This window comes from Chamaea fasciata, unplaced genomic scaffold (assembly GCF_029207755.1).
Source record: "Chamaea fasciata isolate MVZ Bird 193981 ecotype frontalis unplaced genomic scaffold, bChaFas1.0.hap1 SCAF_15, whole genome shotgun sequence".
In the NCBI taxonomy this organism is placed as follows: domain Eukaryota; kingdom Metazoa; phylum Chordata; class Aves; order Passeriformes; family Sylviidae; genus Chamaea; species Chamaea fasciata.
In genome coordinates, this window is record NW_027094100.1 from 10,624,900 (window position 1) to 10,648,209 (window position 23,310).

General features: G+C 47.5%; 1 protein-coding gene across 5 annotated transcripts in view; it reads left to right on the plus strand.

The window, feature by feature from the left end:
• The first annotated feature begins 3,197 nt into the window (after positions 1 to 3,197).
• The window catches only part of GRIA1 (glutamate ionotropic receptor AMPA type subunit 1), a 120,428-nt gene continuing 100,315 nt past the window's right edge, over positions 3,198 to 23,310 (plus strand). For all 5 annotated transcript variants that reach the window (XR_010723192.1, XR_010723193.1, XM_066197509.1 and 2 more), the window contains exons 1-2: positions 3,198 to 3,497; positions 5,597 to 5,734. Coding sequence is in view for 3 of the 5 variants with exons in the window: in XM_066197509.1 (XP_066053606.1) it covers positions 3,416 to 3,497; positions 5,597 to 5,734 (220 nt within the window). In the remaining 2 variants the exon portion in view is untranslated. The remainder of the gene's footprint in view (positions 3,498 to 5,596; positions 5,735 to 23,310) is intronic.

Genomic DNA, 23,310 nt, shown 5'->3' on the forward strand with positions numbered 1-23,310 from the left:
GGGAAATAATTCTGCTGGGAGGCCGGACGGATGCGGAGCTCTGTTGATTTCCTCATTTTTCAAGGCTGGAGGCTTCTGCATGTGAATGAGTCCTTTGTTTTTTCAAGGCTTCTGGAACAGAAATATATCTGCTGCAACAAGCGCTGATTTCCCATCCTGGAAACAAAAGCTCTGATAGCGAGGGCAGAGTGTGCTGCTCGGGTGGACAACTGCACACCAGCCCCAGTAGTGCAAAGGGGAAGGCAGCAGACATCTTCCTCAGAGCCAAAACTCTCTGGCTCCAAGCAAAACCTTGGAGCAGAAATGGGTGAGAACAAAAGTTCTTGTCCAGTACAGCAAGGTCAGCTGCAGACAGAACGCAAGGGGAACAGCAGCTCTGGCATAGGCATTTTCTCATTCTCATATCTGGAAAAGACCTAAAGTGAATCAGCTTCACTCTTTCAAAATACCTTTTAAACATTTCTACAATCTGACAATCTTTTTTAAAAATTTTTCAGACCTGTATTTACATAATTCTTTGCACTTTGCATGAATTAATCCCACAAAACTATGTTGGATGTTCCCTGTTGACCACCACATGCCTGCCTGTCCCATCTATGCCTTCAGAACCCTTTGAGACAAAATACAGGTCTTATAAACTCCACCCCTGATATTTTCTGTTGTTCCTGATCAAGATGGCTCTGTGCAATACGCTTGTATTCTGTATTGCACAATTCTCATTGTTTTCTGAAATCTGAAAGGAGAAATAAGCTCCTTCAATGTCTTCAGGAATCAAGATAATTCATTTGTGTTTCTTCAGAAGACCGGTGGATTGATCTGTGTTTCTGTTGTGGCTGCTCTTGTGAAGTTGAAGAGTTTCATCTATTTCCCAAGACTCAGTTTGGGAAGAAGTTCAGATGTTATACTCCTTTCATGTTGACTTAAAGAACCTTCAGAGCACCTAGAGTTAATTCTGAACGTCCTTATGCTAACAAACCCCGAATAAAGTGTTGTTATCTGTAGGGAAAACGGAAATGAATACCTTCTTAAAATAATGATCTTATTACTACTTATCTTGTTACACTGTGGTGAGGTTCCCCTTGTTAAGCCACCTGCATTTTGAGAGGTTTATAGACAAAAGCAGCATTATTAATTAATGCAACTGTGCAAGCTTTCTGCAAGCTATTATAATATTTTATTGTTTTGGCTACTATTATTGTTATCAGATAGGCTGTTTGGGAGTTTGGAAAACATGCTGGCATTTTCTGTTGCAGTAGTTATCCTTCAGTGCCTTTCTTCAGATTATAAATGCAGCTGTTTCTATTAAATTCTGGATGGAAAGCAAGATCCCATAAAACCTATCAGCAGGTTATTTTAGCCTCAAATCAGTATTGCATAAATTATACAGGGAGGGAAGTGGAAGTCTGGTGAAGGTGTTCCTATCAACAGCAGATGGGGTTTTTTTGTGCTTGAATGTGACTTTGTGCTGAAGGTCACCCAGGCAGTGAGACAGGGTCAGGGCATCCTTTGGCAGCCTTTGTCTGGTTCCTGAGTGCTTGAATTTCTTCTCTAGTAAACCGGACACCAAGAGTCATTGCCTGGTCACCTGGGAAAGAGTGGTTTGGGGCAAAAAGGAATCCATCCTAGAAGGGTGTTATGAGGGAAAATGCAAACCTTCTGGGTTCTGTTTTTTGCACTGTAACTCTGCGTTCTGTCCTGTGAGAGGCCACCAAGTTCCAGGCATCAGTGCAACCCCTCTGTGCTGCAAAGCTGTAAGAGTACAGTTCTGAGACCCCACACCCACTCTGGCATTTACGTGGGTGTTTCAGCAGTTTGTCACTCTAGAAGACACGGTGAAATCCATAAAACTATCTAGGAAGATATTAAAAGATCCCAAGCTCTTCATTTGCAGAGATTAAACAAAGGCCTGAGGAATATAAAGAGAAGTGTTATCCCTGCACCATAAAGTTTTGTCACATCTGGGTCCTGTGGCCAACGGAGAACATTTCTGTGCTATTGCAGATTTTGCAGGCTGGGTCATGTCCCATTTCAGTTATCCCACTCTGCAGTGTGCTCATCTCTCCAACTGGTCCTTATGCAGGGGCAGTTCTTGACCTTTAAACATTGGCGACCAGTCTTAGGTGTTCTTCCAGTTTAACCACACACCTTTGGAGATGGGGAGAGGGCACCAGGGCAAGGGACCCTACACCCAACCAGGACACAGAGCATCTGAGTCATTTCGAATTCTGCCCCAAACATCCCTTTTTTCATTCTATATCCTCTCTGCTAGGGACCCCTGGTGTGTATCAAGGCTGGAAACAACAAGGGTGGAATATCTGGTCCTGGACATGGGATTTCAGCTTCTGGCATGAATGGCCTCAAGTTTGGTTTGGGACTTCAGGGGAGAATGACTGAATTTTCTCTCCTTTCTGGGGTGACTATGGTTCTGTGTTCATCATACTTCTTCAAAAATTTCCAAATCCCAAGTTGTGTGTAGGAGATGGATTTTTTGGTTCTACCTTTATTTTCTCTTCCTTTTGTTTTTGAGCAAAACTGCTTATGGTCCAATAAGCTCCAACCTCAACAGAAACAGCTTCTGAAATGGTCCAGGCTAAAATAGCCCCCTAATTTCAGAAGCCTGCCCTGTCTGATGGTGCTGGTGAGTATTCCTCCACAGATTCTTCCACATCAAGTGCAGTGGTGAAAAGCCTCATCCGTTAACAGTGGCCAGGAAAAATTAGTGAGAAAGGTGATGGGGGGGGGGGGATTTCCTTTTTTAATCCCTCAGGATATCTCATGATATCCTGAAAATCGTTCCTTCCAAGGCACATTTGCAGGACCCTCTTTGTTATCCTACCGAGCCAGGCTCCGGAGAGTGATCGGTCCAACTCCTGGAGCCAGGGGGGAGAGCTCAGGTTGGGAATCGATGGATCCCAGGCAGAGAGGAGTTTCATCCCTTTCTCTAGAGGAGTTTGCATCCTACCGATTCACAGGTTCATTTGAGCTCCTGCCAAGAGGAGCTGAATGGGAAGGCCGGGGTTTAGGTGGGGATTGCCCTTAGAGACCCGAGCAAGGACCCCGGGGGGAAGAGCGGGGTCGGGGGGGACGCGGTTCCCAGCTGTTGAGCTCCAGCTGGGAGCAGGGGAAGGAGCTGGGTGGAAGCGCCTGGCGTGTGCGTGTTGCGTGTGTGTTGTGTGTGGCGGGGGAGGGATGTGGATGAGGAGCGGGCTCTCTTTCTTTCTCTCGGGGCTCAGTTAATCCTGCTGCCAGGCGCTGCTCAGCGGCAGTCTCAGCGCTGGATTCGGAGCGGGGGAGACGCGCATCCCGAAGGCGCAGCGGAGGGGAGGCGAGAGAGGCAGCTAAAGAGAGCAGAGCGGGGGAAAAATCAAATCTATGCTTGGAACTGGGCTTCTTTTTCGCCAATGCAAAAGGGAATATGCAGCACATTTTTGCCTTCTTCTGCACCAGTTTCCTAGGGGCGGTGTTAGGGGCCAATTTCCCCAACAATATCCAGATAGGTGAGTGCGGGGATGGGGGTGATGGTCACTGAGTGGGTAGGGGTGGAGAGGGTGTGGTGGGGGAAAAGTGACCCGTTCGTGTGCTTGCAAAGGCACAATGTGTGTGTATGTGTGTGAGGGAGAGCCAGGGGCTGAGCTGCGAGGGCTGGATGTGCGCGTTGGTACCAGCTTTGCCGGAGCAGAGATGGATCAATTCGGCTTTGGGGGAGGGGTGGATTGGGAATAAATGCCTGCACACGCACACACACTCATACACACCAACACAGAGGGAGAAAAGTGCCTCCGAAATGGAGGAAGTATGAAAAAAATATCTGTTTCTTGCCCTGAGAAATGCCTGGGCTGCCATTGTGTGTTGCTGCATTTGCAAAATCGGCGGTTGCATGATACATTTTTGTGAGGATGCTCTCATCTGTAGGTAACTGGGACGGGAGGTAACAAACAGACGCTCTCTGTTGTTATTGCTAAAGAATAAGGGCAAAGCTATTGGAAGAAGATCTTGCATTGAAGTCTCTTTCCATCTCATGCCACTTGCTTCCCCTGCACACCAGCAGCGCCTGTTTGATTCCTTCCTCCCTTCCTGTAACTTCTCGGTGCTCCTCTCCCTCCTTCCCCGGGTTTATTATTACTCTCCCAATGATCTTTATTGGTGATCGTTTGTAACCTAGCCCCAAATTCCCTTCCCTTGCATGCCGGTTTTCTTTCCCGCCTCCCTTCTCTTTACAATGCCAATCAATTGCTAATCCACCAAGTTCAGGCAACTCCTGCCTGAGTCCAGCTGCACAATCAGTGCTTTTATCGCTGTTGATGCTGCATCGTTGTCTCCTTCCCTTCCTGTCTCCCCTTTACCCCAAATTTGTGCAAAATCCCAGATTTTTTTGCCTTTCAACAAACGCAACTTGGCTACGAGCATCTGATTCCTCCGATATCCATGATTAGGCTGTGGGGTGGGAGGAACGGGGGAGGTGGGGGGATATTGGTGCACAAATAGCCCTTTTCACACAAGGAGATGCCCCCAATACTAAAGATGTGCAAAGTGACGTTGATGGCAGGTCCTTGCCTATTTGTTTCTCCCTCAAGTCATCTTGGGCATTGATACTTTCTGCAGCTTTATTTTAATTCTCCCTTGTTGCTAAGTGCTTTGTTTCCCTCCTCCTGAAATGCCAATAGCAGCGCTCTCTTTAAATGCATATAGATTACAAGACAGGCTGAATTTAATAGCATCTTTCTGGAGGCTGTGAAGGGATCTGCTGCAAGCCAAGGTTCCTGCTGGGGGAGCAGCAGGAAACTTTTCCTAGGGCTGGGTTATCGCTGCACTTTGTTCCAGATCCATGGGGGAAGAGCTTAGGTCCAGCCTGGTCTCAATTTCTACCCTGTTTGTATCATTCTGTGGTTCTGAGCTTATCTGTACTTCTGTATAGATTGATTCCTTTGAGGGTCAAGCTTTAAGTTTCCTGCCCAGTTTGAGTTTGGCCACTGTCACCTGTTAAATTCAGGGGGTTTCTGTGCAACAAACCTCCAGCAGCAGCAGCAGTTTGGTCACAGTCCCGTGTCACCCTGGCTGTCACAGCCCTGTCCCCTGCTGGGCCAGGCTCAGCCAGGCTGCGCCGTACCCCAGAGTCCCACAGTGTGGGGCGACGCCTGCCACCCTCCTGTGGCAAACCTCTCCTCCCAGTCAGCAGGGCTGAAACTGAGCCTCATTACAAGCAAGGAGAGGAAGGAAGGATCTTTTCCTTCCTTTACTGAGGTAACACTGACAGCATTCCCATTCCTCGTGCTTGGAGTTACGGGGGGTGAGGAGATTGAGCTGCACCCCATGGATTATCCCCATCCTGCAGCTGCTTGGCCTGGGCATGCATCAGGACTCCTATATGTGATCCAGGGTTACATAACAGACATATTGGAAAGGTTTTCTGCTTCCAACCTGTCTGCAGTAGGCACAGAACCCTTGGGTCTTGCGTTCTGGAGGATTTCTGAGTTTAGAGGCACTCCCCAGGCTGCGGAGCTGTAGGCTCTGCTCTCAGGAATATCTTGGACTGATGATGTTTCTAGCACAATTGTTCTTAAGACCTTTCTTCTTACTGCTCTGTTTTTCTCCCCAGGGGGGTTGTTTCCTAATCAACAGTCCCAGGAACATGCGGCTTTTAGGTTTGCGTTGTCTCAGCTCACAGAACCCCCTAAGCTCCTTCCCCAGATCGACATTGTGAACATCAGTGACAGCTTTGAGATGACATACACCTGTGAGTACCCACCGTGCTCTGCCTTACCTCGGGTTCTTTATTCCTGGCTTAGGTTTGTTTGCTGTCTGAAATGTGGGACATCTTGCTCCAAATGTGCAGCTCGCCTTTGGGGTCCAGGCAAGAAAACCCCAAACATATGGACAAAGGGTTTCTGGGTTGTTTTGGTTTGTGCAAAGGAATAGGGGTAAGGTAGTGCTGCAGTTATCCAGCATGTCTTGTGTTTCCCCTTCCTTTGCATCCAAAGTGGTATAAACCCCCCAACATTTCATTTCCTCTTGCTTGTCTAACCTCTCCCCAACTCCTTACATTGAGGTTTCATCCCCATATTTCCCATAGCTGTGATGCACAACATAGACACCCCTTTCCACCCACAGAGTGCACAGAAGTCTCTGTTTAGTGTGAACAGCTTCTTCCTCAGCCCCAGTTTAACCATCTGTCCTTGTAATTTAAGAAAGACCTAGCAGAAACCAGCAGCTTTGTGCAAGTGGAGTCTACATCCACAATAAGGGCATGCCTAATAATGACAGAGAGGTAAGAGAGTTCTAGTTTCAAGAAATCCATTCACTGGCTCTAAAAACAGATATTAAAGAATGAGTTTGCACCACAGAACTGATGTCAGGGTGTATCTCTGCACGCTGCTAAAGCACAGCACATTGGCCGTACTGTTCTCATTAGATGGTATTATTGGAAAAAAAAAACAAACGAGTTTGCTAGGTAAATCCAAGGTTAGCAGCATCAAACAAGACCAGGAGGAGGAAACTAAATGAAAACTAAACCCATGACACAGCCCTGTGGTTGCTGTGGCAGCCTTTGCTCTCCTTGGAGCACAGGGTGCAGTGTTGTGGGTGAGGGGCTTGCGCCAGCAGGGTGTGATGCACAGAGAATTCTTTGGTTTGACCCAGTGTCAGACACTGCTGCTGACACTCCCTGAGCCTGTGTGTGTGTTTGGGGGCTGTCAGGAGAGGCTGGAGGGAGCCTTCCCTTCGTGGAGCCTGTTGGATTGTTGTTGGCTGGCGCCCATAGTGTCCTCTTCAGTCACTGAAACATCCCCCCTGCAGTTTAGCTGTGTGGGATAGAGGTGAACACAAACTGTTCTCTCTGCTCAGAAATGCACAGAAGGGATCTCCTGGAAGAAAGAGCCAGGAGGAGAATTGCTGAGGGTTTTTGAAGGAAAAAAAAAATAAAGTTGTGATATTTTCTGTTGGAGGGTTTGCAAATACAAGATTTCAGAAATTTCTTGCCCAGCATGTTATAGGAGAGAGAAATAACAGTTTGGCCACACTTTCTTTGCAGTATCTAATGGCATATCTAAAGATTTTCTATTTTCCTTAATATCCCTCTATTTGCCAACTACAAGGTTTCCATCAAGGAAGAGCAACTATTTCAGCTCTATCCAATGGCATTTTCTTGGCAGGAAAACCAGACAAATAGAAGAAAAAAGCCAGACCTTGTATCTATCAAGGGAGAACATCACCCACCTGGGGTAGAGTTGCTGACTGTGGCTGGGGACGAGCTATTTCAGAGCTGATAGCAGTAAGAAAGCAGAAACTGCAAGAACATCACTCAGATAAATTCTCCATCTGCACATGGCTTTCCCTCCCTCTCCACGCCCGCCACTAATGGTTTTGTTTACAGCTTTGACGGCAAGACCATGACACCAGTTATGCTTCAGGAATCTGTCATTAGTACTGCGGGGGCAGGGGTGGTCTCACAAAAGCTGAATGGAAGCAAGGCAGCCTCCCAAAGGATGTTATATTTGAGCTCTATGTAGGGCACATTGTCCTAGATCAGACCAGCAGAGCACTCTGCACAGTCCAACTTCACTTGTCCTCGTTTTGCTTTTCTTATAATTAAAAACTTCCTAAGTTCCTCCAGACTATGGAAGACAGCATTTATTTTGCAAGCACAAAAGAAGGTGTTATTTCATGTTTTCACCCCAGGGGTGAAAAGAAAACCCCAACCTAAAGATAACAGGCCATTAGGAGACCTGATTTTAGTACTCAGGAGCTAAAGTGAAACTTTTGTCAGGAATTAGCTCATTCTTCATCTTCCAGCTAATTCCTTGCCTGGCTGCCAAGACTAGATATCAGCAGAAAGATCTGTTTATTTGGAGAGAATAAAAACCCTGCCCACACAGTGGTCCTTATCTTCTGAGAAAAGACTGGCCGTGCTACCAGTTAAAAGTACCAGGTTTTGTTCCCATGGAGATGCAGAACACAGCATTTCCTTGCCATTGGCATTACCTGCTTCTGTGACAGTTAAGTCAAGGGTGTTCGGACCCTGTGAACCTGATGCTTCACCTGTCTGGGTCTCCAAAAGGACATCTGAGCAGGACTAGTAGGTCCCAGCTCCACTGCAAATCCTGCCTCGTGCTGGGATCCAGCCTAGTGTGCTAAATGCAGTCCTTATGGCAAGTGTGTGGAGCAGCATCATTTAAAACACAGAGCAGATATTAAGAATCAGTGGTGACAGCAGGAGCAAAACCCTTGTTGGGCGGCCTGTGGGGTGGCAGTGAAGTGGTAGGGTGAAGTGCAGCACAATGACAGCAGCCTGGCTGAGGAAATCGAGTGCAAAATGTACCTTGGCATCAGCTGTGACCTGCTCACCCCTGCCTGACACGGAGCTGCTGCTGGTGAGGGTGAGGGAGCTGTGGGGTGACAGTGGGGGAAGTGACACCGCGGGCTCCCTGCCCAGGTGACAGCACCAGTAATGACACACCTGCTGTGAGCTGGTAACACCAACACCCATCCCAGGGAGAAACCTGGAGAACACCCAGAAGCTGCTGAGGGCTGTCACTGTGACAGCCCAGCAGTAACTTTCACATTTCTAGTGTTTTCAGATGTGCACTTTTTATGGTTACACAGTGATTGTGAAGACCTCAGTGCGGGTCCTGCAGTCCCTGTGCTCAGCACGTCAGGAGATGATGATTTTAAGCGAGCCATAATCATTAAGAAAGCAAGAAGAGGTTGTAGATACGTGTGGTGGCTTCCTGTTTCATGTGCGGGGTTGGTGCTAATGTTGCATCACTGAGGCACGGGCACATTTCAATAACTGAAATATCTTCCTGAATTCATTCCATCCCACAGAATAGCTGGTGATGAGCACGCCCTGTGGCTGCGGCTGGGTGCCTGATGGGGCTTACCCGTATGAAAGTACACACCTGCCACTCTGAGGGTTCTTAACTAAAGGTTAGAAGGCTTTATAATGTTGTGCTGTTTCTTCAAAGGCCAAGGAAATTGTTTAGGGGAGGAGGGTGAATTGAGAGTCCTTCCTTCGGCAGAATTACACAGCAGTGCCAGGTGACTATAAAGGGTAAAATGATGATGTGGCACAGCTGAAGTGTTTACCTGGTGACGCAGCAGAGCAAAATCCCTTCTGGCCAGCTTTAAAGGCATGTTCAAAGGTTCTGTCTCCATCCATGTTTGGAAAAGAGTTTTATGTCCTCCACAGAGTGTCCAGCAAACCCCACCATGATGTTTTTTGATGTGTCTGACTGCTCCCAGGGCAGACCCAGCACAGCAGAGTTGATGCTGCAGGTCAGGGTGGAGAGGGGTGGGAAGGGGATGCTCTGTGCCAGATGTGAGGGTACATGAGCTATGCAGCCCAAGAGAGGTCTGCAAATTCCTGTCCCTGGAAGGTCCACAGTGGATGGGAGCACTGTGTGCTGCTGACAGCAAAGGGATGAGAGGTTTCTTGCTTGAGCCAGCCTGTGCTGGGAATAGTTTCCTCCTATTCTTCATCTCAGCCTCCGACTGTGCACAGCGTAATGCACATCCCTGTCCTGTGCAGAGCCCGGCTCCTCAGGGAATATGAGTTGTTTCAGCCACAGCTCCACAGCTTTATTTAATTTGTGGTGCAGAGATTCCTGCTTTCAGCCCTTGGCTGAGGTCCCCAGATGAGCACCAGGCAGGCGTGGAGGCTGCTCTGGCTGTCCTGAGAGAAGAGGATGGCTCAGCAACAGCCTGTGCCCTGTGAGCAGGGCTCACACAAGGTGAGTCACCAGCTTGGTAAATCTGCCCCTGCAAAACTCAGGCCACTTTGCAGGGTTGACCAGTGACTAAAATAACCCCTGTTCATCACCACGCCTGGCAGCTTTGCTGGGGTAGCCACCAGGTTTTGTGTGCTTGGGTGGTGGGCTCTGGCAAGGAGCTGCACACCTGAAGTACAGGGGTCTGTACAGGATAGCAACAGGATTCTGCAGCTGCAAGGAAACTTTTAAAGAGGATGAAAAATCAATGAATTATTTATCCCTCTCCTTCTCTGTATGCACAGATACAGTTACTGTGGGGTACTCACACCAAGTATATGCTGCGGGTGCTGCTAGAATATCAACAGTTGAATCTGTTCTGCAAATTAGAAAATGAACATGTAGTTTGGATTCTGTTCATATTTTATTAAGGCCTCCAAGCACCAATTAGGGAGGGATTTGTAGTGATCACTCACTCTATGCTTATGTTCTTATCAATAGCAGCAAGCTTACATCCAGATCAGCTATGAAATGAAGTCTTTCTTTCTCTTCTTTTCCTTGGATACTTACATATATAGATAGAGTATTTATAGAAATTGCTTTTTATCTCCTAAATTACCTCTCAGAGATAGGAAGGAATAGGCAAGCATTGAATGTTCTCAAAAGAGGATCTAAATTTGGTTTAATTAAACAATTATTGTGTGTTGAATTTAAAGGAAGTTTCTTTGTTGACAAACATATGATGGTCGCCATTTCTTGTAAAGGTGTTGCTGTAATTATTCCAGCAGTAATCAATTAGAGCGCAATTTTTATAATTAAACTTCCACAGTCTAAATAAGCCTGGCCTTGCAATAGTTGTGGTGTTGCTAGACTTGTTTTTATTTTCAGTGTCAGAAACCTCATGTAAGTGCTTTGGGATTTTTTTTTTCCCTGCAGAGCTCAGGATGCTTGCTATGACTATTTAATGTGAGTTAAGCCAACAGAAACATGGATTTAATGATCAGATGCAATCTGATTAATACAACACAGGTACTACAAGGAGATACATCTCCTTGGATTATGTAACAGGAAAAGATGTGATGCAGACAGATGAATCACGGAGCATCAACTCACGTTAGATCAACCTGAGGTTAAGGTTGCTCAGTTTCGGGCAGGGGTGGGCTGTAGCTTTCTAGTAAGTATCTGTTTGTTCGGTGAGATGCCAGCAGCTTGGAGTGTGCTGATGGGTGGAATCCTGCCAAAAAGGAGGGAGCAGGTCCTGGAGGTGACACCAGCCCCTGTGTCCCAACAGGGCCCCAGGGTGGGTGCTGGATGCTCAGCGGTCACAGTCACCACTGAAGAAAGCAGGAGCTTGTCCCATATGATTTCCCCAAGAAGGAAAAGCATTTAGAACATGATTGCTGAGCCATTTCCTCAGCTATGGCTGCCAGGACAGGGCAGGTTGCCTGTCTGCCTCCAGAGATCTGGGCATGGTGGGTATTGGGTAAATGAGGACTGATATATTAACAGGGACGCTGATGGGGCTCCCCTTGTCTCTGCCCTGCAAGAGGCTGGCACCACACATCAGGAAAAGTGTCCCCTAGTCTGGTGTGTCCATCTCTTCAAAGGCCATGGGGGCACTCATTCCTTGCGTGGCTATTTTTTATGTGTTTAATTTTTTTTATCCTGGGTGGTGGGAGAGTTGCCTGGGGAGAAAAGCAGATATGACGCCATAAGGGAAAATCAGAGGGAGGAATAAGGGGAATTTCACACCTGCAAATCTATCTGCTCATCTGGAAAGGATCCCAGCACTGGTGACAAGCAGAAAAGAGTGAAGAAGTAAAATTTGGGCTCTGCAGTAGGCAGAGGAGGGTTTTGAGAAACAGTGAGCAGCACAGGCTAGACCTGTCCATTGTGTGACAGTCACAGCTTCCACTCACAGCTTATCTTTTCTTCTCTAAAAATAAAGCTTTTTCATGTGATAGGGATTCTACTAGGCCAGAAACAGACAGGCTTTATTTTTTGACATTATTAGCAAGGTGAGAGTGGAAATCTTCATGTGACTGCAAGGAAGGCAGCGTGGGGAAGTGTGCTGCTCATTTCCAAAACTGGTGGGAATTTTAGATACATACATTTGCATTTCCCTTAATAGGGTTAGGGCCCCAAAGGCAGCAGCTCTCTGCCACCAGAAATGGAAAAGGTCCCAGTTAGCTTCAGTAGCACGTGGAGCTCAGAGCAAACACAAAACCAACATGCTCCTTAAAGAGGCAATAAGTCAGGGAGACTTTAATATTCTGAAGATCCAAATTCTCCGGGGTGCGGTATTAACACGAGTCTGAAGACAAAGATGCATTTATTTCAACTGCATTCCTTTAAAGAGAGGTTTTATTTCTCTTACTTCAGTTGTGTAGAAATGAAACAGGGCACTGTTTTTCCCGGTGAGAAGTTCCATGTGGAATCCTTTGGTGACACCTGAGGAAGTCAGGGGTTAGGCAAGGTGCAGAAGGGGGGCCACACCAAGTCATTCGAAGCACACCATCATTCAAGCAAAAAAGGTTTTAAAATGGTAGTGAATTATTGGGACAACAACAGTGTGGTATCCAGCAGAAACTGCTCCCTGCTCACCTGCTGGAGTGATCCCTCATTAGCTTAAACAGTAAGGAGTCTCCAGCTGATTTTCTCACACTGCCCTTTTAGCAGCCACCCACTTGTCCCCTCTGAGGCATTCTTAAAAAAACACCCCCAGCAAAACAACACAAAAATACAAAAACCTCCTGAAATGCTGATTCTTTTTATTAATGTGGATCAGTTATTTTCCCTGTTGCCTGCAAACCAAACCCTGCCAATCCTCACCCAGGGTTGCAGTTCAGATGTGCTTATGCTTCGCCAGACTGAGTGACCCCTTGAGGAAGCAGCAGTGAGAGGCAATGAAGAAGAGAGTGACAGCTAAAAATTGCCATATCTTGGCTTCTATAAGAGGGTCTTTTCGTTCTTTGATTTTATTTGTTTTTGACAGAGTGGAGGAGTGCAAAAGAAAACAACTGATGTCTAAGACTGAGTTGTACTGATGGCAGGATTCTCGTGTGGATGTGGCATATGTGTCTGCATTTCTCTATATGCTATAGGAGTCTTGGCTTTGATTTTGTAAGTGAGATCCTTCCACTATGCTAATGGACATGAAGTGGGAGGGAGATGAAAGGTTGAAGGCTGGAGGGTCAGAAGAGAGAAACAGAAACCTCTTTAAGTTTTCTGGATGCAGAATGTGGAAGAATCTCACATGAGATCACGGCTATTTCTCACCTCCCCGCCCTCCCAAACACTTTGCTTTGATCTTTGCTAGCAGTGAGCTTCAAGAAGCAAAAGACATGAGTGATTACACAGATGCAGACGTGGTTTTTCTCCTGCTGATCTGCCAACATCCCCCTGAACACCCTGAGCCTTGTTGGCTTTCCTTCCACGCAGCACCCACATCCCATTCAGTGCCACCCCATAGAAGGAGAACAGCACTGCTATTCTGGCAGGTAAACAGCAGAAAAGATTACCAGCAGGCCTGGGAGCTTGTGAGGAAAGCACAGGCAAGCAAAGTCCAACAGAGAGCACACTGAGACAGAGGACAAAGAAACCTCGGAGTAGGAGACGTGATGTGGGAAAGGGGCAAGGCAGCAGCTCTGGAGGTGCAGTAGGTGGAGTTTTCCCTTGTCTCTCTTTTCAGCCCTTAGCTAAGCAAAGGGAAGGTTTTTCTTTTGGAGGGCTCTGCCTCCTTCTGCTCAAATCTGGACTGGACCCAATGGTGCCTCCCATCGGGTCAGCACCTCAGCTCAGGTTACTCCTGTGCTCCACCTCACACAGGTGACATACCATGGTCATGTGCTGGGAGCGTTTGCCCAGGGAAAAGGGAGACAAATGCTGAGATGCAGACCACAGTGGGGTGCAGGTGAGCTGGAAAGGAGGCTCTTGTCAGAGCGTGCACAGCAGGGGAAGCTTGGGGGTGAGCACCCCGTTGGTGCCTAGCAGGGACCCAGAGCAGCAGGGAAACGGGGGCAGCTCTGAGCCACCTGCACTGTGCCTGCATGGGCTGAGCAGCCAGCAGAGCCGCAGAGGAGAAAGAGGCCTGGCCTGCAGGGAGTTCAGGAGAAATGTCTTTGTGCAGAAGGTGATTAATGCCTTTAATGAACTACCAAAGGAAGTAATAGAAAGCCAAACCACACACGGCCGCAGTAGGGGAAGGAGTGAGGAGATGATGCTGTTGCAGGCGAGGAGGAGGCAGGGAATGGTGCAGCCTGGGCAGCAATGCTGTTCCCACCTCACTGTCCCAGAAAAACAGGCAGGCACAGCAGCTGTCCCCAGCTTGTCCCCACCAAAGGCAGATCTGAGTGCTTTTCACAGATTTAATCAGAGTTTATTCAGTCTTCCAGCCTGTCTTCATTCTGGGGTCTCCTGCTCAGCACAACATGGCTGTGCCAAAACCCACTGTCTGCAGCTTCAAGGTGTGGGGATGGCAATCTGGGAGTCCCTGTGCTCCTGTCCTGTGGGGACAGCAGAGGCAGAGGCTGTGGGGAGAGTGGAGCTCTCACTCCTGTGAGGGGACTGTACTCTCTCCTCCACTATCAGGGAACAGATCTGCTCAGGTCCCAGGAGTCTGGGACCTGGATTAGCCCTGGCTGACAGGCATGAAGAGTCATCATTTGTTTGGGAACCTGCAAGAAATGTGTGGATGAAGTCAGGCAGATTTCTAACATTGAGTCATCTATATCATAACATCCTCCACCTTAGCAGCCTCGTGTGCCAGACTCTCAGAGACCTCAGGAGGGCCAGATACCAGCACCTCTCCTGAACCCACAGAGCCCCAAGCAGTCCCAGGGCTTGCAGGAGGTCACCCATCCACAGCCACACACAGACTGGAAAATCAGCTCTTCATGCCCTCAGACATGCCCATGTCTATGTGCTGGTGCTTTGAGGGCAGTGAATTCACTGTGCAGCCCTCAGGTGGGACATGAGACAGTCCCTGCATTTCCATCCCTGCTTCCAGAGCAACCACACACCCTCAGAGATGAGCCATTCTCCAAAAAGACCATTCCATTTCTTGTCCTGGAGAAACAAGCTCTGCTTTAGGGTACAGGCTTGTTCTGTTGAAGAGGAAACTCTTGTTCAAGCATCATCACAGGTTTAGTGGAGCTTAGCAGTCACACTGCATTGGAAGTACCAACGCTCAGCATCTCAGACAGCAGCTCTCAGTGACCATCCTCAAACTTCTCCTCTTTGTTTGAGAATATTTAACCCATCAAAGCTTGTTCTCGAGTCCTCACATGTGCCCACATGTCCCCTAACTGAACTTTTCCTTCCTCTGTGAAGTACCAGCTAAAGCAACAGCATTATGTTGATCTTGGCTTATTTTACCACAAGACTTTGGGAGGCAGGTGAGATGAATCCTATCCCAAAGCAGCTGCATTATGTTCTTCTGCTAATTCCTCAATACTCTGCTGAAGGTGACATCTCAGCAGTATCAAACATTTTGCTGCTCTCCCTGCGTGCAGCCTGTAAAGGCTTTGATAAAAGCAGGCATCACATTGCAAACAGGCTCTTCGCAGTTGTGCTATTCTGATGTATTGCTGAGAAGTGAAGAAAACATATGTTCATGGCACAGAAACTGCTCTGCTCAGGTTCTCCTTCTGTATTCTGGTACCGCACTGCAGTGGCCCCCCAAGGGCAGGGGCCTGGCATTGTCCTGTGATGTGCTTTTATCCTCCTGGCCTCTTGTGTTTCCCACTTTTCATGGGCTTGCTGCTGGCAGGAGCGTTCGCAGTGCTCTTACAGCCGTGCCTGGGTTTGCTTTTGCAGTCTGTATGCAGATCTCTTTCTTCCTGTTGATACACTCCTGGCTGATAGTGCCTGTCCCTAGGGCTGGGCTCTGGGGGAATCACGGGGTTGGTATGAGCAGGGGAGGAATGCCTTCAGATCCTCTGGCATTTCCAAAACAGCACCCGGGGGGTTGTCTGGGCAACCCCCACTAGCTCAAATGGGAAGACCACAGTTAAGCCTTGTGTAGCACTGGAAGAAACAATCTTGTGGGTAAAGAAAAAAACCCCATTGCTTGGTCTGTAAAAAAAAAAAGTAATTTCTACAGTGGCATCCCATTGCAGCTGGGACAAATCAGACCCAGAGCTCTAGATCAAAGCACACCTGAAAATCTTGGGACATTCTAAGTGCCATCCTAATCTGTCAAGAGTTTCTCAGAGGAGGTGAAGAGCAATGTGTGTTCAGGTTTCCTGTTTCAAGCCTGTCTCAGGACAGAAAGTAAAAGTGTGAATCCAAACTAGCAAGTCGAGCAGAACAACTTTAAAAACAAACAGGGGGAAAAAAAAAAAAAAGAAAAAAGAAAAAAAAAAAAAAAAGCCATCCCCAGAGCTGTGGAGTGAAATCTAGAGCAGTGTTGTGGACCTGGGGGTGGAGGAAATTGGGGCCAAGACAGTCAGGTACAGCAGCATCCTGAGGTAGGACGACGGGAGACTTTGGAGAAGGTGTGTTTATCTCATCCAAGGTGTGTTTGTCTCATCCAAGGTGTGTTTGTCTCATCCAAGGTGTGTTGTCTCAGCTGTGCAGAGGAGTGAGGTGTGTGGCAGGACAAGGGCTGCCTATGCCACAGGATGATTCACGTCCAGAGCACACCAGGTGCTGCAGAGGTGCAGCACACAGGGGTGAGGTTTTTTCCCCCAGCTATTCTTGCCTGCAGGCAATACAGCAAATTCTTCACTTTCAACAACAGCAAATTTACATTAAAAAAAGGCTTAATCAAAGAGAAACTGCACTTGACAGTCTCCCTTTAGCCACTGGAGAGCAGCAAGCAGACAGACGCAGGAGGCTGGTTCCCGTCCCTCTGTCTGGTGTTCTGTGGTTTTGGCATTGTGAAAGTGGGAAGCATCTGTGAGCCCTTTGGATCACAAATGGATCTGGGAGCCTGCTACTTCTGCTAACAACTCATTTATTATCAGGGAGCAGAGAGTTTCTACTGAGCCAGTGCAATCTATCATTTCGTAAAGACGCTGTATGAGACTGAAAGAATTTGCTTTAAGAGTTGGCACCTGGAACCCAGTAATGAGTCCATTTTGGGGAAGAACTCTCCCTCCTCACTTCCTCACTAAGATTTCTTTTTCCCAGCTTCAGGAAGAAGGGAGAAGGATATTCAGCAGCAGGGCATTCTTTGCTCTGAGGAGTTCAAGAGCATCCCTGCTCTGAAAAATTCCTTGGGAGATGCTTCTCTCCTACTTCTCCTTTGCTTCTCTGTCCATTAGAATAGAGTATTTTGCCCAAAATACTGTTGTAGGGAAGGTGAAGAGGCTGTTCCAGCCCCCTTGCATGGAACCCATCTCTGTAACTCCAGGCAGGCTAAGTCTGCCATGCACAATATCCCACCCACAGGCAGCACCTGCTGCTGCCTGGCCTGGATTTCCTGCTGCTTCAGCACAGAGCTGCTTCCTCTGCCATCTCAACCCATTTGTTTCCCCAGTGTCTGGTGCTGCACAGTGGGCTGTGGGGCCACCCTGGAGCCCCAAAGAAGTCCCTACAGCCAAAGCAGCTCTGCCAAAGGGCCTTTTCCCTGATGCCCTGGGCAAGGGTGCCATGGTGTTGTCTGCAGTTGTTGAGTCGCCTGATTTGGGCACCCCAAACCCAAACCTTCTTTCCTACAGACAGCAGTGATGCGATGAAAGCCCATTTAATTCTGTTCTTTGAAGCAGCTATGAGCTCACAGCAGTGTTTTGGGATGCTGTTATCTCCTGGCTGCTTAAAATCCTGGGCTCATAATGTTCTTTTAGGGAACTTGCTGTCAGCAATTTGGTGGCAAGATGTGCTGGATGTGCAGGGTGCCAGATGATGTTCCTCTGTGACCCTCTGCAGGCATTTTTTTCAGCTTTGATGTTCAGTTGGTTGATGTGGTTTAATCATTCTTCCTTTACTAAGGGATTGTTCTAAGAAAATGCAACGTTTGTCTTAATTTTGTTTTTGTATTTAAACATCTTTTCAATGTGGTGGGGAATCAGGGCTACACATACATGGTTCTACACCATAAATTCCCTGGATTGTGTGTCAAGCCTTTTCTGAAGAAGGTTCACTTGATCCAAAGAAACTCAGGGAGACTTGTGACCTGTGATGCCATTGTCTTTACCTTTCCTGCAGATTTTTTTCCCAGCAACATTATGCTCCACCCTGAATTTAGCTCATTTTCCCTTCCTTGCAGCAAGATTTTCCTCTTGGCTGCTCTGCACCAGTCTGTGCCTCCAACAACGCCAAGCCTCATGCTCAAGATGTGACCCTCCCATGGCTGTTGTGTTTTCTGCTGTTCACCTGTTGCATCTTTCTCTTGTCAGGAGTTTATTAAGCTGTCATAGCAGTGCTTCAGCCTAATGTTTGTTTATCAAATATTTGGGGTCTTGATTGTTATCTTAGGCCTCTAGGTACCAAAAAAAAAAAAAAAATCAGATTTTTAAAGGCATTTTAGTGTTTACCAATTCCTCAAAGAGTATCAGTACCTAACTGTGATATAGAGTGTTCTGAGTGATGCTAAGTGTCCCTGTGCAACTGTTTCACCTGTAGCTCTAATAAGATTATTTTATCCAAGCCACTCTTTTTAATTTTTTTTTTAATGAAAGAGCAAGCCTAAAACAGAATTATAGCTCAATTATTCTTTTTCATGGAAGGCATGTGTTTCAGCTCTCCTGTTCTGTGGTGGTGCTACAGGATAGGCTCTAACAGCAGCCAAACTCCCATGGTCCACTTTCGTCCTGCCCACCCGAGGGTGAACCCCATCTCTGGCTGTTTCTGCTCTTTGGGTGACAAGGGGAAAGGGCAGTGTTGGCAGGTCCCAGACTGGCTGTGCTGTTCTGGAGGGTGCACTCAGCTCCTGTTCTCTGCCTTGGTTTGTCACAGTGCTGTGGGACATCTCATGTGGGAGCTGGTCCCCTTCCCCAGATCCTCGTCTCTCCCAGAGCAAGATTTTACCTCAGTATTGTGTATCAGTCTTGCGTCTTGTTTTCTCTTCTTTCAGAGCTATGTCCTGCCAAGATCAGATGGCTGAGGAGCTCTAATGGCTTCTTTGTGTAATTTCCCTCCTCAAGAAGAGAGAGGAAAATAAAATGTGCAAGGGGATACACTGAGACATCAATGGTTAAAAAAAAAAAAATCTTGAAAAGGGTGTATTGAGTTTTAGGCAAGAGGTAGAATTAGGCACAGATGATAAATGAGAGCTGAAGGCTTGTGGCAAGTGCATTAGAGGCAGCTTCTAACGTGTTCCTTAAACCAGCATTTGTTGCAGCTCAGTCCCATCCCCACTGGAGCGAGCAGTGAGATGTCTCCTCTCATCCCGCGCCCCATCGCCCTCACCGTGGGGCTCTGCAATTCCTGCAGGCACCAGCACAGAAAAGCACAAAGCCTGAGGCCCCAAGGGAGCAGTGCCTGATGCTTTGGACAGTGTCAGCTTTTCTGCTAAGAGGGAAAGGCTAATCACTTCTCAGACATGTCCTGAAGTTAAGGGAGACTTTGACTTCCAGCCTCAAGTGACCGACCTGTGCCTTTGAGGGCTCAGCTGTGCCTGTAGCTCTTCCTCTTGTGTGTGAGGCTGAATGTGAAGGGTGGCTTTAGGGAGAAGTCATATTTTAAGGGGATTTGGGATAATCTCCCATCCTGTGGTCCAGTTTTTGGGTTGTTCGTTTTTGGGATTTTTTTCCCAGTGAGACTGGACAGTGGTATTAATGAGGCACACCAAAGCCAGGATGAGAATACCTGGATTCCTTCTGATTCTGCTGGAAAGGTCTGGATGCTCAGAAGGCAGGATGTGCTTTCCGTGGCTGCCAGTGTCAATAAATAGGTGGGGAGACCTGAGTGAGCACTTGCCCATAGGGGAGGACACGGCTTTGAATTTCTGTTCAGACCCACAGTGGCCTCATTTTCTTGCTTAGGTTCATATTTATAGTTCCTTCTCTCCTTAATGTGTGTGATCCCTCCTTGTGTAGGTCCACAGATCCTCAGCAAGTGGGGATGTCTGTCTGGTGGACACCCAGAGCTCTCCCATGTCTGCTGGCACATGAGCAGCAGTCTGCGATGCCTGGGAAGTGATGGGGGAGCTACTCCTCTTCTCCTGGAAGTGCCAGGCAGCAGCACATAGGGAAAGGCCACGTAGGTGCTCTGAGTGGGTGAGCAGAGACTACCTCTGCATGCAGGGTCCTGGGGAATGGTTTTCCCCAAGCAGACTCTGTCCTGGAGCAGCAAAGTGGAAGTGCCAAGGGGCCACCCCGAGTGGCCACAGTTCATATTCGTCACCTCCTGCCCTCTCTTTGGCTGGATGACAGCAGGAAAATGTCCTTCACTTCAGCAGTGCAGGATCATTCATCTCCACTCCACTCCCCAAGGGATGAGAGCACCAGCATGAATAACCTGCTCGTCTCAGCCCTCATCTTCCTCCCCACCGGTGGCTCTGGGCTCCAGCCCATCGGACTGGGCAGGGCTGGGACAGGGCAGTGCTGGGGACAGGGACAGTGCCATGGATAAGGCACCTGGGGAGAGGAGGATGGGAACCAGCTCTCCTTCTTCTACTGCCCACAGGGAAGTGATAATCTCACAATGGGAGGAAACTGGGAGAGGTGCATGTAACACTGACCCTTGCACAGGGGAGGATGGCTTCTCTTGAATTCTCTTTTCAAGCACCATGCAGCACTGCAGTGGGTGAAGCTTTTCCATTCAGCTGAGGCAATGCACCTTTAATTTCCCTTTTTGATCTTTAAGGCCGAAGGAAGATTATCAGTAACTTTCTGCTCAGTAAAGCCTTTCTTTTGAAACTTCCTTTGGAAAAAAAAATGGTTAAAGGCCATGGATACTCTGCTTGTCTGAGCCAAAACTCTCATCCCACTATGATTAGGTCTTCATTAGATAAAACATTAGGGGCAAGTGTCTTGGCTTGTTCTCTCCATGTGTCTTCTGTGCTTCCCCTCCCTTCCACGTAGGGAAGGCAGCTTGGGAGCACTTCTCTCCCACCCAAAATGCTTAACAGGTTGTGACTGGAAACTCATCAGGCCTTCAAGGAGTTGAGTGGACCATGAGCCATCTTTAACCTAGAGGGAGTCAAGGAGATATCTTCATGCCCACTCAAAAGAAATAAAATAATCTCCATTTTTTGAGCTTGCCTCTTCCAAGGTAGGAATTTCCACAACAAAATGACAAATGCAGCCCAAATTGCAAACTCCACCCAAATTCAGATTTCCCAGCAGACCCAGTGTAGATATGATGGAGGCAATTCAAATAAGGAGGGATGTATATTCTGTTTTGTTTTTCATGCTGTGGTTTATTAGCTGTGATTGTGGCGAGACCTGGAGTTTTCCAATCTGAGCTTGGCAGAGAAAAGCAGAATATGTCTAACTACAGCAAGAATTATAATTATCACTAGGCATTTCTGTGGTTTTTTCAAAGCAGGAAGTGAGTTCTGGGAGGGCTATAAATAAGTGCTTTCTCTCAGGATGTCCCCAGGTTAGATGGACCCCGGCACAAGCAGGTGCTTCTCAGAGGGACTCCCTTCTGAGCTGCAATCAATAACAAAAATGACTGTTGGGAAAGCCTGAGGAGCTGAAATCGATATACCTGATGCAATATCCTCATCATCCCTGTGTGGGAAAACAGTCGCTTATTGCCTATAAAATTTTTTATTTTCTGAGGATATTCGAGGTTCCTGTGTAGGTGCAGGCATTAGCTTTATTTAAATGTTCAAAATATTTATTGAGGACATGCTTCCTCTATATTCTCTCTTGATAGGATGCCCCAAATCCAGTGACATTAATTAGCTACTTAAACTTTTTTCCCCCCCAGCTATGGCCAAATCTCTCTGGATTTAGCAGCACAGCAAAGATTTAACAGAAAGTTTAAATGGGAAAAGCATATGAGAGGAGAAATTTAGGATAAGATTCTGTGCCTGTTAACTGATGGCATTTATGAATTATAGCTGAGAGATGTCATATCAGTGGAAATGGAAAACAGCTTAGTGGATTATAAAAATACCCTCTATAAACCATTTTAATGCCTAATTTTTTTAAGTCTCTTATGGTAGGTGTCATAAAAATGAATTCTAGCAGAAAGGATAAAATTTTTCCCTCGGTAAACTGGCTAACTGGTGATTAGAAGCTGTCAGGGAGAACAAACTCTTGACAAGGCTGAGGTGGAGTTTGGCTGAGGACAGCAGTCTCTCGTTTCTGAGGAGGTGGGTTTGCATGTGGGTGAAGCAGATCCAAACCTGGAGGGCAAGAATCCCTGCAGCCAAATGTCCTCCCATCCCAGGGAGGCAGTTCCTTGTGGCTGGCAGGAGAGGGACACTGAGGAGTGAGTGGTGAGGACTCACCTGTGGGACAGGAACTACATCAGGGACAGTCTTGGGTCTGCTCAAGAAGGAAAATCAGAGAGGGGCCACAGCACAACCAGGATTACTGGAAACTGCAGCTGTGGATATGAGATAGGAGGGTGCAAAAACTTGCATCTGGAATGGCTTGGAAAGAGCCATGAGGTGATGCTGGACAGAAAGATCCATCCTGGTGTCTACCTGGCTGCAGTGACTTTGGTTCCACCACTTTCTTGAGTATTGAGTGTATTTAAAACTAAACCTGTAAGAAAGGGAGCTGCAGCTCTGCTCTGCCCTGTGAAAGGTGTTTTAGCTGCCCAGTGACCAGTGTTTTTTGGTCATTTCAGAGAGGTTCCCCATTCCTCTGTGGCTCCTGGGTGCCTTCTGTCCCCTCCTGTGCCTCATTTTGAAAAGCTCAGCCCAGGCTTGATTCTGGGTTAGGATATTTAAGGCTGCACTGTTTTGCAGCACATATCCAAGCTGCTTGTGTAGGAAAGGGTAAATGACCTACCTCTCCCTGTCCTTTGACAGTCTGGTTCCTGGGATCCATTCAAAGGCTCTTATTCTCTCGCTACCTTTGAAGGCTTTGTGTCAGCCTTCCCCATAGATCCTTGTACCTCAGGCCTCTTTTGTGGCTTTTTTTCCAGAAAAAATCTGCATGTGGGATAGAAACGGTATTACCTTTCCCAACAGGAGCTCACAGCTCACAGCAGAGCTAGGTTTGCAATGTGTCATTGGGACTGTCAGGCTGTTTCCACAGGGAGGCAGGATTTAGTGTCTGGGCTCCAGCTGAGCACCAGTGCAGGAAAGGCAATTTTCCAAATTAAATTGCACAATCCAGGATGCTGAGCAGCTTACTTTTGGGTCCTGCTCTCTGCAAGGGACTTCATCGTGACGTGAGCTGAAGGGATGAGTAACAGACTTCAAACTGAAAGCTCACCGAAAAAATCTCCTGCAGAATAATCCAAGGGTAACCTGCAACTGAGTTCTCCAAGATCCGGTTGGTTTGGGAGTGTGTTTTCAGGCACAGACAGATGAGCTGTCTTGCCTCCGGGCTTTTTCTATTCTCTTGTATAAATCAACTAAGGGCTGACTGTAAAATGAATTGGAGGGGAAAAAAATGGGATTTCTCTGGCCCCTTTCCTTCCTTTCCCATTACCTTTGTCCTGTAGATGGCACAGGTATGAATCTTCATCTGTCCACCTTGCACCAAAGGTACCCCCAGAGAGGAGGAGGTCTTGAGGACACTTGATTCACATT